The 15,057-nt window shown below is 47.5% G+C and overlaps 1 protein-coding gene across 6 annotated transcripts in view; it reads right to left on the reverse strand.

The window, feature by feature from the left end:
• Positions 1–462: 462 nt before the first annotated feature.
• usp22 (ubiquitin specific peptidase 22) overlaps positions 463–15,057 on the reverse strand; it is a 40,119-nt gene continuing 25,524 nt past the window's right edge. For 4 of the 6 annotated variants that reach the window (XM_036946296.1, XM_036946300.1, XM_036946295.1 and 1 more), the window contains 10 exons: positions 11,322–11,488; positions 10,789–10,936; positions 8,432–8,537; positions 6,168–6,326; positions 5,790–5,916; positions 5,541–5,632; positions 2,993–3,055; positions 2,687–2,836; positions 2,424–2,526; positions 463–1,855 (listed from right to left, as the gene is read on the reverse strand). In XM_036946296.1, coding sequence (XP_036802191.1) covers positions 1,835–1,855; positions 2,424–2,526; positions 2,687–2,836; positions 2,993–3,055; positions 5,541–5,632; positions 5,790–5,916; positions 6,168–6,326; positions 8,432–8,537; positions 10,789–10,936; positions 11,322–11,488 — 1,136 coding nt within the window. In that variant the 3' untranslated portion in view covers positions 463–1,834. The remainder of the gene's footprint in view (positions 1,856–2,423; positions 2,527–2,686; positions 2,837–2,992; positions 3,056–5,540; positions 5,633–5,789; positions 5,917–6,167; positions 6,327–8,431; positions 8,538–10,788; positions 10,937–11,321; positions 11,489–15,057) is intronic. The other 2 variants (XM_036946297.1, XM_036946298.1) reach the window with 2 other exon arrangements.

A 15,057-nucleotide genomic window follows, 5' to 3' on the forward strand; every position in this document is an offset into this window, starting at 1 on the left:
TGCAAGAAAATTCTCAGCAACAAAAATGATCAAATTAGGACACCCTCTCCGTCTCTTGGGAGACATTACAACTACCTCTCAGTCAGAATTAGACGTTCATCCATGTTTCTCAAATGTCAAATTACGAAGTTCATGTTTAAGGTTAGGCATTAACTCAGAATATTTAAGGTAAGGGTTACGGTTTGGGGTAGACTTAAAACAGAAATCTCAAAAGCATATTTTTATTGCTAGATTTGAACATGCAACCTTTGGCACCAGAGGGGGATGCTTAGGCATTCACTGTTGACCCTAGTGGCCGGTCTCCACGTCATCAGCCGACGTGCTCAGACATGGACGGACATCAAATACTGACTATCCCAGGTGACCTGGCTGGACATTCACAGGCAGGTGGCCTCCACGTGCCATGAAAGACCTCCAGTAAATCTTCAACAAGCTAATAAAACCCTGCAGCACACGGGCGGGTAAAGATATAGGTTTTTATTTTGGGTCTCACCATCAGTGTCCAGTTCTTGCAGCAGATAAAGTGTTGGGGGTGTAGTCTTGACTAGACCATAATGATCCTTGGCCGATAAAGTAACTCAGTTTATACCTTGGTTTCTTATTTTAACTCACACAGACACACACACATACATACATACACATGATGTGAAAAAAAAAAACCTCTCCGACACCGACTTTATATCCATCGTAGACAGCATGCTGAATTGAAAGTACTGATTCAGTACACAAACATATGCACAACACACGTGCGCGGCGCATACACGGAATTCAAGAAACACGTGGACAAGTTAACACTGTCAGATCGAGCCATCGTCTCCGGCAGGATGCACAATGTGCCAGTCTTTTTCTTATCCACAACAGCGCATCACCTGAAACTAATTCGCCACGATATGTCAGCAACACCAGAATTATACCATCAGCGTAAGAAAGGAACAAACGTGAAACGGTGTCTTTTTGAAAAGGACACTGACTATACACAACATAAGGTTGTTCGAGGCAGAGGGGAGGATGGGAAACCATAAACAAGGACTAAAATTAATTATAAAAATATACTTATGTATTTTCGCTGCCATCGCGAATAGTAAAACACAAAAGAGGATAGCTTTTTCACAGAACAACACTCCGCTTATTCAACTCAAGTATTTTTCCGGGGTTACAAAATAGATGTTAGATTAATCATACAGTATTTTTTTTACTAAAAAGTCACAAACAACGATTATAGTAACCACTTTTGTCTTTGCAATATTGTAAATACCATTTGTCAGCTTGTTTTGCAGTCAGCGCAACAATAATGCATAAAGAAATTAGACAACCAAATATATTTCCGCCTTTGAAAATGCTTGGTCACTTGTAGATAAATGTGTGGGTATGTGTGGGTGGAATGATGGATTTCAGAAATGATAAAATAACTGAATGTGAAGTTTTTATGAGATGTGCCCACGGTCAGTCTGTCCCTCCATCTGCCCGTCTGTCTGAAACAAGAATAGCGAGAGGGAGATTGAGAGCGAAGGAAGCGCTTTCTCTTCCAACAAGGCCTCCATAGTCACACACCCCCCTCCCCCTCTCCATCCTGCAATCTTCCCTCCCCCTCTCCTCTCTTCCTCCTTATCAAGTAGATCTGAGTAGCTTCAGTGCAGATTGGTTTTGGAGTGTCCTTTACGCAGAAAGGTTGCATGATTAATTTTCCTTTCCCTCCATTCCCCCAGCTTCAATCTTCACTGACGTAGAGTTTCAGGTAGGCGTGCGTCATGTCGCCACCTTGTTGTTGCAAGTCTCTTGGTGGCTGTTGACATCAGTGCTGAAGGAAGGTGGCTATTCGTACTCCAGAAACTGTTTATGGTAGAACAAGAGGTACCTGAGAACAGAGAGAGATTCATCGATAAGATTTCACACTGATACATACAAGTAATTATTCATGATAATGAAAAAAATATGAACAACAGAAGGTAGAGGCTACTGCATCATGATGGAGATGGAGTTGTGGATTACATTTGGAGAAGACCTAGCTGGACTAGGTCAAAGCTGCAGGTAGCCTAGTGGTTAGATCGTTGGGCCAAAAGGTTGCTGGATCGAATCCCAGAGCTGACAGAGCTGTCGTTCTGCCCCTGAACAAGGCAGTTCCCCGGTAGGCAGTCATTGTCAAATAAAAATGTGTTCTTAATTTACTTGCTGAGTTAAATAAAGGTTAAATTACATTTTTTTAAAGCCTCGGGGGTGGGGCAAATGCAGAAAGAAAATAATTGGCCATGCTGAAGATGTCTATATAGGTACACAGGACAGTAGGACACTACCTTGGTGAAGAAATGTAAACCAGTATTATCTGTACAGTTCATGTGAATACTTGTGGAATATAAAAATACTTTATTGATATATTTGATCAAGAAAAATATTTCATTTGATGTGGATGTTTTGAGTCTTCGCACCTTTTGATGTACATGTTTTGTTCTTTCTGGATTCCAGTCAACTCTTACATTTCCAACTATTGAATCCTGCAGGATACCGTTCTTAATTACACAGCTACCTTTTCTGCCAAAGGGGAGATGCAGCAAAATAAACAGTCTGCCCGTGCTACAGACGTCTCCACATCAGTCTGCTAATACTAGTAAAGGCCCAGTGTACTACTTTTGTGAACAAATATTACTTTGTTATGACCACAGTTCAAACTCAGGATATTTTCAGAGCTTACCCTTCGCTGTCCAGTACGTCCTTGATGCTGGCCTTGGTGATGACGGCGTCGTCACACTTGAACCACTGGTCCTTGTGCTGCCGGATGAACGTGGTGTAGTGACCGCTCTCCAAAGTACCCTGGTGGTTGACCACCGCAAACAGAGAATACCTGGAGGGAGAAAACAGGGGAGATAAGAAGCGAGGCAGAAAATGGATGAGAATTGGTTCGAGTCAAAGCGAGAGAGAACATGAGAGCCAATTCACTGTCATTATGGTGTTCTTTATATGCAACCTAGTACCATTGTTTGCGGGACAGCGCACATACTTATTGTCGTTGTTGAACACGTCTACTGACTGCTGGTACTGTCCGTTCATCCTGCTCTCTTTACTGAAAGACACACAGACGACATGTCAGCAACGATGAACAAAGACCGTCATACTGAGCCATCCTTAGGCTTCACTCCAGGGATAGTTCACCAAATAACTTAACCTGTCTATGGACCAGATGAGACGGCAATCTATGCTTTGATTTAGTTTCCCTGTCACCGCTTCCACATGCTACCGCTAACAGTACCAGGGAAACTAAACCAAAGCATGGTTTGCCGTCTCACCCTTGTCCATAGACTGCTTACAGGGTGAGGAAACCAATGTGATTTTGTAATTTGGGTGAACGATCCCTTTAATACCACACGTGTAGATTACAATGAATCCTATAGCACCCCTATTAAGCCGTGTTAGCTATGACATTAACATCTCACCCTGCCAGGCACGGTTTCCAATGAGGCCCCTGACTGACTGCCTGGTGTGACACTAACCCTACAGTTTACATTCCCACCTCCACACCATTATAACGCATCTCTTTCATACACACCCACACAATCATTCAGTCAATTAACTGATGCAGTTCCAGGCATCGCTCTTCCTCTCTGGAGGAGAGTGATCTGAATCCATTTGAGTCCCCCTCAGCAGCAGGTGTTGTTTTGACATGCTGTGCATCAGGGGTGTCATGACTGTCCTGATCAGGTCAGGTTACAGGAGACCACAACCCTACAGATTATCTCTAACCCCAACAGAGGAGGAGAGATCTAGGGGTCTGAAGATGTGGGGGTTTTATGACCCCTCACGCCCCTGGTAAATCTCAGGCCACAGACAAATGATTTTGTCCTGTTACTATGTAGAACCAGCCTCAGAACATTAAACATGAAATAAAGGGACTTTGGAACAATGGTTTCCGTCAGCCACAATGGTGGTCATGACGATAGATGGAATATGAAAATGTATGTCATTTTTGTTTTGTTATTAAAGGTTAATAGATTACGTTATTTATGAAAACATTGTAACGTGAAGAGTTTTCCTAGCATATGTTTGATGTTTATACATTGTACGTTGTGTGGAAAATGTCAAAATCAAAGGGAATGTTTTGGTAAAGATGAAATGTTAAGTTAGTTGTCTAAAATTGGATTTGAGAAAATCTAGCCTTGCCTTATTAACTTGGTACGCCCAGAGAATTGCCCTAAAGGCGGTTACGCCCACTTCTGACCCAAGGGTATAAAACCTGTGAGTAAAGAATTCACAGAGAAGACTACGTGACCCAAGCTGCAGCCACGGTCTAAAAAGTCAACGAACCCAGAACGCAACACAAGTTTTAAGACAAATAAATCCTTTTCTACCCAAGCTACAGATGAGTAGCTGTGTCTAAGCGGGTGAATTCAAGCCGGACCCCCTTAGCATCCAATCCCAGCGAATCGTGGTATCTAAAGGGTTCATTCCTATGCTGTGAGCTCTGAGCTACAGAGCTGTCTGTCCTCAGAATACCCCTTCCATAGCAAGGGTGAGAGAACAGACTCCTAAGCCAAAAGGACACTGACACCGGGAGGACGATCAGAGAGAGGTGCGCAGAAGAAGTGCGTCATCGAGCAGCTGAACGGTCCCCTGAACGGTCCACGCAGAGAATCCTCGGAGTTCTACCCCACGTAATTACATCATTATAATCTGACCCATAAGAGCGGCAGATTGGGGCAAGGCTAGGGTTAGAATAGCATTGCTGACAAATTCACCCAAATGTATATTTCTCTCGTGTACTTTCTCTTTTCCTCTCTCTTTGAAATCCCCATTTTGGGTGACACGCGCCATAGTGTGTTGGCCCGTTATACTAAGTTCTAATCAATAGCCTATAATGTGTTTTGTCTATGTGTATCTTTTATCATTTCAATTAGCGGCTATCATCATTTCAATCTAAGATTGGTGTGGTACGAACTTATTGGCGAGACCCGGGTCCGTGCGATTGGTAGAGGCAACTGATTAATTAGCGGCTGTTGTAAAATCGATATTCTGATATTCTTTGAGTTAATTTGGGAAATAGAAACTCAATAAAAACTAGTTTTCCCATGGTGCCCCAGGTTAATGAGTTAATAATTGCTTGATTCAGTTAATCACGCAATTAGAAACTTGTAATCATTCGATGAGCAACAGTCGTCACATTAACTAATACAACGTCACGACAGGGGATACGCATAGGGAGTTCTGCATTAATGTGTACACACACACCTGTGTCTGGCTAATTAAGTTAACACACCAATTAAACACACAGAAAATGGACATGGTTGGTCAGACAGCTCATACACCTATTTAATTCTATGACAGAAAAGGGCTGCATCTCAGTCGACTCACGGGGATTCCTTTCCTTGTCTCCTTTCCTTCGTTAGAACGGATTTGAGAATTGCCACGTGAACGCTACATAGCAAGGAGACCATCAGAGGGCTGACTTTCACTTGGCGACTTCACCTGGCGAAAATATGTGGAAGTAACTTCCGACTACTGAGATGCAGCCCTCATCTCTTCCACGGTGGGCCTGGCTCATTGTTCAGACTGACCTGGAGGCCATGAAGGGAGTCATGTCCAGCTCTAAGGGGAAGGAGACATAGGTAGGGATCTTCCTCCGCAGCTTCGCTGAGTGTTCAAACCGCTGGAGAGAGAAAGAGGAGAGAAAGAGGAGAGCGGAAAAAATGAAAGAGAGATCGGGTAGAGACAACAGAGGTAGGACATGAGTTTGAAGTGGAAAAGGGAACTAAAACTGGAGCGCTCACTACCTTTTACACAATACAGAGAAAACACACACTGACTTTGAGGTGGAAACACGCCACAATGGGGAGCTTCTTCATGGTCAGCTGTTTGGTGGACTCCTGGTAACTATGGCAACCGCTACATTTGATCTTGGCGCTGCTCCCCAAGTGTTCTGGTCGGGTAAACCTGCAGAAGACAGGACCATGGTCAGAACACACTCCGGGTGTGTGTGTGTGTGTGTGTAAGAGATTGATGGGGTCTCCATTGATGTGGAGAGAGCTGGACAGCAGACTAGAGAGACAAACAGGAAGTGATATGGAAGTGAAGAATAGTAATGAGATACCAGAGTAGACAGTCAGAGTGGTGGCCTTTGATAGATGGAGAGAGGGATAGAGAAAGAGGGAGAAAGAACTCGAGATAAAAGGGGTGAGTAGTACCTGCGAAGACAGTCTGTGAGCGTGGTGGCCCCGGAGAGGTGGCTCTCTCCGTTCAGTGTGCTGCCGTCCCCCCCGGGGCTGAGGGGCCAGAAGGGCGTGGACGACCCTGGCAGGTCCAGACTGATGTCCCAGAACGGGTCAATCGTCGTGGAAACACCGCTACAGGACGAGAGGGGAGGAGTCTGAGGGAATGGCACTGTAAGGTTTGGGCTTCGACAGACCTGAAGCTTATGGAACCATCAATATGACCCCCACCAGTAGTCACAACACTGTGACAATATTTCTTTGCATGTAAACTCAGCAAAAAGAAGAAACGTCCCTTTTTCAGGACCCTGTCTTTTAAAGAGAATTCGTAAAAATCCAAATAACTTCACAGATCTTCATTGTAAAGGGTTTAAACACTGTTTCCCATGCTTGTTCAATGAACCATAAACAATTAATGAACATGCACTTGTGGAACGGTCGTTAAGACACTGTCAGCTTACAGACGGAAGGCAGTTAAGGTCACAGTTATGAAAACTTAGTACACTAAAGAGGCCTTTCTACTGACTCTGAAAAACACCAAAAGAAAGATGCCCAGGGTACCTGCTCATCTGTGTGAACGTGCCTTAGGAATGCTGCAAGGAGGCATGAGGACTGCAGATGAGGCCAGGGCAATATATTGCAATGTCCGTACTGTGAGATGCCTAAGACAGCGCTTCAGGGAGACAGGGCGGACAGCTGATCGTCCTCGCAGTGGCAGACCACGTGTAACAACACCTGCATAGGATCGGTACATCGCTCTAGGGCGGTGTGTCACAGCATCATCGGACTGAGCTTGTTGTCATTATAGGCAATCTCAACGCTGTGCGTTACAGGGAAGACATTCTCCTCCCTCATGTGGTACCCTTCCTGCAGGCTCATCCTGACATGACCCTCCAGCATGACAATACCAGCAGCCATACTGCTCGTTCTGTGCGTGATTCCCTGCAAGACAGGAATGTCAGTGTTCTGCCATGGCCAGCGAAGAGCCCGGATCTCAATCCCATTGAGCACGTCTGGGACCTGTTGGATCGGAGGGTGAGGGCTAGGGCCATTTCCCCTAAAAATGTCCGGGAACTTGCAGGTACCTTGGTGGAAGAGTGGGGTAACATCTCACAGCAAGAACTGGCAAATCTGGTGCAGTCCATGAGGAGGAGATGTACTTAATGCAGTACTTAATGCAGCTGGTGGCCACACCAGATACTGACTGTTACTTTTTATTTTGACTCCCCTTTTGTTCAAGGACACATTATTCCATTTCTGTTAGTCACATGTCTGTGGAACTTGTTCAGTTATTGTCTCAGTTGTTGAATCTTGTTATGTTCACACAAGTTAACTTCTTTGGGATAGGGGGCAGTATTTTGACGCCCGGATGAAAAGCCTGCCCAAAGTAAACTGCCTGCTACTCAGGCCCAGAATCTAGGATATGCATATAATTAGATTTGGATAGAAAACACTCTAAAATTTCTAAAAATGTTAAAATAATGTATGTGAGTATAACAGAACTGAAATGGCAGGCGAAACCCCGAGGACAAACTATCCCCCCAAAAAGCAATTAATCCTACCACTGATTTCAATGGTTGGCACTTTCATAATAGGGCGAAATTGTGCCCGATTGCAGTTCCTAGGGCTTCCACTAGATGTCAGTCTTTGGAAAGAGTTTCAGGCTGTTTTTTTTTTTTTAATGAGCCAGAAATTGTAGATTTTCTAGGTGGCTCCCATTTTGGTTGTAGTGTTTCCAAGCGCGTGGATGAGAGCGTGTTTTGGTATTTTTCGCCAGTAAAGACAATAACGATTCTCCTTCTTAAATGTTAGCGTATATTTGCTTATTAGGGTACCTAAGGTTTGATTATAAACGTTGATTGACTTGTTTGGATAAGTTTATTGGTAACGTTTGGGATTCATTTTGTATGCATTTTGAAGGAGGAAACCGAGTGGATTATTGACTGACTGCAATGCTCCATGTGTCCACCAGGTGGAGATAGAACACTGTCGGTCTACACTGTCCGGTAGGGGGCCTGCTACAGCAGAGGGAGTGAAACAGTGGGTGGTGTGTGTCTGTTCAAATCAGTCCCACTCTCCCTGACTCACTGCAGAGGAGAGGGGGTCAGACCAGGGCTGACACTGAGTGATGTAAAACATGATGCAACAAGAGCACAGACAGAGAGACAGAGACAAAGTAAGGATGAAGCATAAATGTCACATAGAAGGAAAAAAACAATGACACACACACGGGCGCTTACTGGCAGACTTGACATGTGACGTCAGACTGCAGGCCTCCAGTGAAGATTTGGTCGATGATGCAGTTGCAGTTATTGGGGTTGTTAGCCTTCTTCCCGTTGTCATCTCCTTGGTGAGCACAGGGACACGGACACACGATTGAGAATCAAAGCATGTCGAACTACCACATCAACCCTCCCCTCCCCCTGACCGCAATATCAGAGAGGGAATGAGACAGAGAGGGATGGTGGAGGACGACAGAGCCAAGCAAACACAATCAGCGCTTTTATGTAAAGAGTGTCTGTGTCAGTTATCTGCCTCTCAGCTCATCTCATCCAGGCAGTCAGTTATCTGCCTCTCATCTCATCTCATCCAGGCAGTCAGTTATCTGCCTCTAAGCTCATCTCATCTCATCCCATCCAGGCAGTCAATCATCTGCCTCTCATCTCATCTCATCCAGCGAGTCAGTTATCTGCCTCATCCGGGCAGTTAGTTAGCAGACCAGCACAGCCATTTCCCACACTCTCCTCCTCTGTAGATCCTTCTCTCCCCCTCTCTCATATTCCTGCTTTTCCTCCCACCCGTTGACTGTGGAGAGTGTGGGTGCCATTTGAGTAGAGCAGTCTGCTTTCTACAATCTGTGTGTGTGTGTAAGTCTGTAATATATGCGTCTCTGTATATACAGTGTATTCAGAAAGTATTCAGACCTCTTCCCTTTTTTTACATTTTGTTACATTACAGCCTTAATCTAAAATGGATTAGTTTTCCTCATCAATCAACACAGTATACCCCATAATGACAAAGTAAAAACAGGTTGACATTTTTTTGCAAATCTATTACAAATATAAAACAGAAATACCTTATTTACATAAGTATTCAGACCCTTTGCTATGAGACTCAAACTTGAGCTCAGGTGCATCCTGTTTCCATTGATCATTCTTGAGATGTTTCTACAACTTGATTGGAGTCCACCTGTGGTAAATTCAATTGATTGGACATGATTTGGAAAGGAACACACCTGTTTATATAAGGTCCCACAGTTGACAGTGCATGTCAGAGCAAAAACCAAGCCACGAGGTCAAAGGAGTTGTCCGTAGAGCTCCGAGACAGGATTGTAGGGAGGCACAGATCTGGGGAAGGGTACAAAAAAAAATGTCCGCAGCATTGAAGGTCCCCAAGAACACAGTGGCTTCCATCATTCTTAAATGGAAGAAGTTTGGAACCACCAAGACCAAGAACCCGATGGTCACTGACAGAGTTCCTCTGTGGAAATGAGAGAACCTTCCAGAAGGACAACCATCTTGGCAGCACTCCACCAATCAGGCCTTTATGGTAGAGTGGCCAGACGGAAGCCACTCCTCAGTTAAAGGCACAAGGCAGCCCACTTGGAGTTTTCCAAAAGGCACCTAAAGGACTCTGACCATGAGAAACAAGATTCTCTGGTCTGATGAAACCAAGATTGAACTCGTTGGCCTGAATGCCAACAATCACGTCTGGAGGAAACCTGGCACCATCCCTACGGTGAAGCATGGTGGTGGCAGCATCATGCAGTGGGGATGTTTTTTCAGAGGCAGGGACTGGGAGACTAGTCAGGATCGAGGGAAAGATGAATGGAGCAAAGGACAGAGGGATCCTTGATGAAAACCTGCTCCAGAGCACTCAGGACAACAGAGTGGGGTGACGTTTTTATTTATTTCACCAGATCGGCCAGTTGAGAACAAGTTCTAATTTCCAACTGCGACCTGGCCAAGATAAAGCAAAAGCAGTGCGACAAAAAAAACAACACAGAGTTACACATAAACAAAGGTTCACCTTCCAACAGGACAACAACCCTAAGCACACAGCCAAGACGACGCAGGAGTGGCGTCGGGACAAGTCTCTGAATGTCCTTGAGTGGCCCAGCCAGAGCCCGGACTTGAACCCAATCAAACATCTCTGAAGACACCTGAAAATAGCTGTGCAGTGACGTTCCCCATCCAACCTGACAGAGCTTGAGAGGATCTGCAGAGAATGGGAGAAACTCCCCAAATACAGGTGTGCCAAGCTTGTAGCGTCATATCCAAGAGGACTCGAGGCTGTAATCGCTACCAAAGGTGCTTCAACAAAGTACTGAGTAAAGAGTCTGCATACTTATGTAAAATGTGAGTTTTTTAAATTTCTAATCAATTTGCTAAAATGTCTAAAAACCTGTTTTGGCTTTGGCATTATGGGGTACTGTGTGTAGATTGATGAGAAAAATAAAATGCTATAAAATGTAACAATAAGGCTGTAAACGTAACAACATGTGGAAAAGGTCAAGGGGCCTGAATACTTCCCGTATGCACAAGGTAGTTCTAAGGCTTATAATGTAGTGTGTGTGTGTGTGTACTATGATGCAGACCTTTGCAGTGGCGGTGCAGCACATCCAGGGCAGCGATGAGGAACTCGTGGGCATCCTGCTGCTCGTAGCCTGCAAGGTGGCGCGCGTGAGTCCACACCAGGTGCAGCAGCCGGAAGGGAATGTGGGGCGAGCGGTGGCCCGAGTAGAACTGAGAGAGAGAGAAGAGAAAGAGAGAGGGAAGAAAAGGGAAACATTAGGAGGAGAGGCAGAGGATGTGGAAAAGAGGGACAGATAAATGGGACAATGAGAGAGGAGGATGAAGAGAGAGAAAGAAAGTAAAAGGTGAGGCAAGGGAAAATAAGAGGGATGAGAGAGAGAATGAAGGTTGGAGAAAGGACAGGATGAAACAGGCACTTAAACCATACTACATTCTAAGTATGTCCACAATAATAGTTTTAGAAGGAGAGAAGAGTGAAGATAGTTGGGCTGAGACAGATGGAGGTTAGACAGCTGTAGAGGTAGGCTGAGAGAGAACGAGGTAGGAGAAAGGAGGCGTGTGAGACTGAAAGAGAAATATATTTTTAAGCCCATACCTCCTGAAAGAGCTGTGACATCTCACACACCAGACAGGAGTTGGACTGCATCTCACACTTGTGTCTGTCGGACAGGAAGAAGTCCCGCAGCAGGGGGGTGTGGGTGAGGGCCTGGACGATGCAGTTCATAAAACACGTGTTTCCCAGGTTGATCAGACCTCGAAGACCTGAGGGAGGCAGAGAGACAGACAGCAAGAGAGCCAAAGGGAGAGCGCGAGAGAGCCAGAGGGAGAGCGCGAGAGAGCCAGAGGGAGAGGGCGAGAGAGCCAGAGGGAGAGGGCGAGAGAGCCAGAGGGAGAGCGCGAGAGAGCCAGAGGGAGAGCGCGAGAGAGCCAGAGGGAGAGCGCGAGAGAGCCAGAGGGAGAGGGCGAGAGAGCCAGAGGGAGAGGGCGAGAGAGCCAGAGGGAGAGCGCGAGAGAGCCAGAGGGAGAGGGCGAGAGAGCCAGAGGGAGAGCGCGAGAGAGCCAGAGGGAGAGGGCGAGAGAGCCAGAGGGAGAGGGCGAGAGAGCCAGAGGGAGAGGGCGAGAGAGCCAGAGGGAGAGGGCGAGAGAGCCAGAGGGAGAGGGCGAGAGAGCCAGAGGGAGAGGGCGAGAGAGCCAGAGGGAGAGGGCGAGAGAGCCAGAGGGAGAGGGCGAGAGAGCCAGAGGGAGAGGGCGAGAGCCAGAGGGAGAGGGCGAGAGAGCCAGAGGGAGAGGGCGAGAGAGACAGAGGGAGAGGGCGAGAGGGCCAGAGGGAGAGGGCGAGAGGGCCAGAGGGAGAGGGCGAGAGGGCCAGAGGGAGAGGGCGAGAGGGCCAGAGGGAGAGGGCGAGAGGGCCAGAGAGAGAGGGCGAGAGGGCCAGAGAGAGAGGGAGAGAGCCAGAGGGAGAGGGCGAGAGGGCCAGAGGGAGAGGGCGAGAGGGCCAGAGGGAGAGGGCGAGAGAGCCAGAGGGAGAGGGCGAGAGAGCCAGAGGGAGAGGGCGAGAGAGCCAGAGGGAGAGGGCGAGAGAGCCAGAGGGAGAGGGCGAGAGAGCCAGAGGGAGAGGGCGAGAGAGCCAGAGGGAGAGGGCGAGAGAGCCAGAGGGAGAGGGCGAGAGAGCCAGAGGGAGAGGGCGAGAGAGCCAGAGGGAGAGAGCGAGAGGGCCAGAGGGAGAGGGCGAGAGGGCCAGAGGGAAAGGGCGAGAGAGCCAGAGGGAGAGGGCGAGAGAGCCAGAGGGAGAGGGCGAGAGGGCCAGAGGGAGAGCGCGAGAGAGCCAGAGGGAGAGGGCGAGAGGGCCAGAGGGAGAGGGCGAGAGGGCCAGAGGGAGAGGGCGAGAGGGCCAGAGGGAGAGGGCGAGAGGGCCAGAGGGAGAGGGCGAGAGAGCCAGAGGGAGAGGGCGAGAGAGCCAGAGGGAGAGGGCGAGAGAGCCAGAGGGAGAGGGCGAGAGAGCCAGAGAGCCAGAGGGAGAGGGCGAGAGGGCCAGACAGAAACAGACAGACAGAAAGAGAGAAAACGCATCTTGAATATAGTTACCAGTGCCAAAAGTACCACAGTAATCGAGGACCAGTGGAGGCCACACTATCACAGATGGCCACAGTGGTCCCTAGAGGAAGTTTGGAGTGACAACAGCAGCCCCAAACTGTCAGGACAACAGGGTAAGAGACCCAGAGAGATGGGCGTCCCTAACAGGTGAGACCAGGCACACACGCAACACACTTTGGCCCTGACCAACTGCTCCCTCTAGAAGTTTAGTTACAAGAAAAATAGAGATGGAGGAAAAAGGAGGAGGGATGGAGAGGGAGAGACAAGAGTGAGGAGGTCGCTCCTTTCCGGACAACTAAACCCCCCCCCCCACACACAGAGCACCCTTCTCGGTGTCTTTCCTAAGGGGGAAAGAGCGCATCTTGACAAAAGAAATGATCACATTTGATATTTCTCACGAGAGAGTGAGACCGAGAAAGAGAGAGGCAGACAGAGAGAGAGAGAGCGAGGGCGCAGAGGGAACGCGAGTGGTTAGCGGCTAGCAGTAGCCTGCAGCGATGCCGTTTAACACCATTCTCCATCTCTGAGCGGCTCCCTCGCTGTGTGGAGGAGGGGTGAGAAAGAGAGGGATGAGAAACGAAGGTAATTTCCTCCCACTGTACCGCACTTCATTAACAGCTGATCGATAATAACATACTACTGAATATTTGTCTCCCTCTTGCACAGACACACACAGACACACTAAATGCCATGCTCTGAAGCCTGGACCTGCTCCAATGCCCTTGTTCATGACCACCTGCTCACGTTACAACCCATAGTTTAGTTAACAGCGAAAACAGGGATGAGGAGGGACGGAACGAGAGCGGGATTGAGGAGAAGACAAGCAGATTCAGTTGCGAGCACCTGTCAAGAGAGTGAGGAGGCTTCTGCCTTCTGGACATGAACACATTCCCCATCATGCACCATTCTCTGTGTCGCATAGGCTTCATTCAGGTTCAATGTACTTGGACTCAGCCACACACACACATAGGCAGCTTGACAAAAACACATTTAGACTTGGTCTTTCTTCATCTCATCTAACCTCATTACGTTTAGCATAGAGTGAGAGGAGAGGGACAGCGAGCGGCTAGCAGTAGCCTGCAGCGACGCTGTTTAACACCATTGATTCTCCATCTCAGTCTGAGCAGATCTGCTCCCTCGCTGTGTGGATGAGGGGTGAGAAAGGGAGGAGAGGAAGGTTTTATTTCCCCAATGGACAGCACTTCAGAAATCCCAGATCGATAACATACTATTGATGGGTTCTGAACTTGAAATATGAAATCTCCTTGTTCATGGTACTGAGGGACAGAGGAGGATACGTAACGTTCACGTTATTGTTAGACATCAGGTATCCTCTGGAAAGAAGAAGGGCCACAGTCTGGTTTCAGTTGTTGGGTTGTAATTTGAACTACTTGCTACACCAGAAGTGAATGGTTATCTGTAGGAGGAATGTATATGGTGGGGTCAATTAAGGTTGGATATGGATAGAGGCTTGGAATGTTGCTGAGTAAGGGAAGGGCAATCACATGGTTGTGGTCACTGATAAGGGTGGAGAGCTGTGGATTGGTGAGGAATGGGGGCAGAGGTCAGGTCAGGTCACATTAAGGAAGAAGGGACCGTTTATTACCCACGTCACTTAACTTTGAGAAAAGGAGGAGACTTCACCTAAAGTGGGGTATATATACTTGTACTGGCGGGAACATGCCTTTGCCTGTTCAGCTGTCTGACCCATTGGGTGAATAAACTTGGTTTGAGATTTTCCTTGTTGTCCGGTACTTAGTACCTAACACAACTGTGTATATTTCGCACTTGCGCACACCTTTTCAGACACACCCAACTGGAGTCCCTGCAATGAGATTCAGGAGAGACTGGGAGTTATATCCACCCATGTGTTCCAGACACCCAGTCTGCACTGCAGCTGCTGTCATCACACTGAACCTCATAGGGAATGAACTACACCCAGAAAGAGAGATGCAGACCAGGCTTGTGTTAGTCCCGGCCTCCTTCCTCTAACCCTTATGTGTTTGCAGGTCTGGTGTGTTGAATATGGCAATGACTCCACCAAGCCTTAGAACTTCCTTCTGCCATATTGCTTATCCCATCATTGGGTTTCTTCAGATTTGGAAACACAGAAAGGGGAAAGCCTAGGGTAAGGCGCTAGGATTAAAGCGACCAGGGTAAGGCGCTAGGATTAAAGGGACCAGGGTAAGGAGCTAGGATTAAAAGGACCAGGGTAAGGAGCTAGGATTAAAGGGACC

Source organism: Oncorhynchus mykiss, chromosome 16, assembly GCF_013265735.2.
Source record: "Oncorhynchus mykiss isolate Arlee chromosome 16, USDA_OmykA_1.1, whole genome shotgun sequence".
Classification (NCBI taxonomy): domain Eukaryota; kingdom Metazoa; phylum Chordata; class Actinopteri; order Salmoniformes; family Salmonidae; genus Oncorhynchus; species Oncorhynchus mykiss.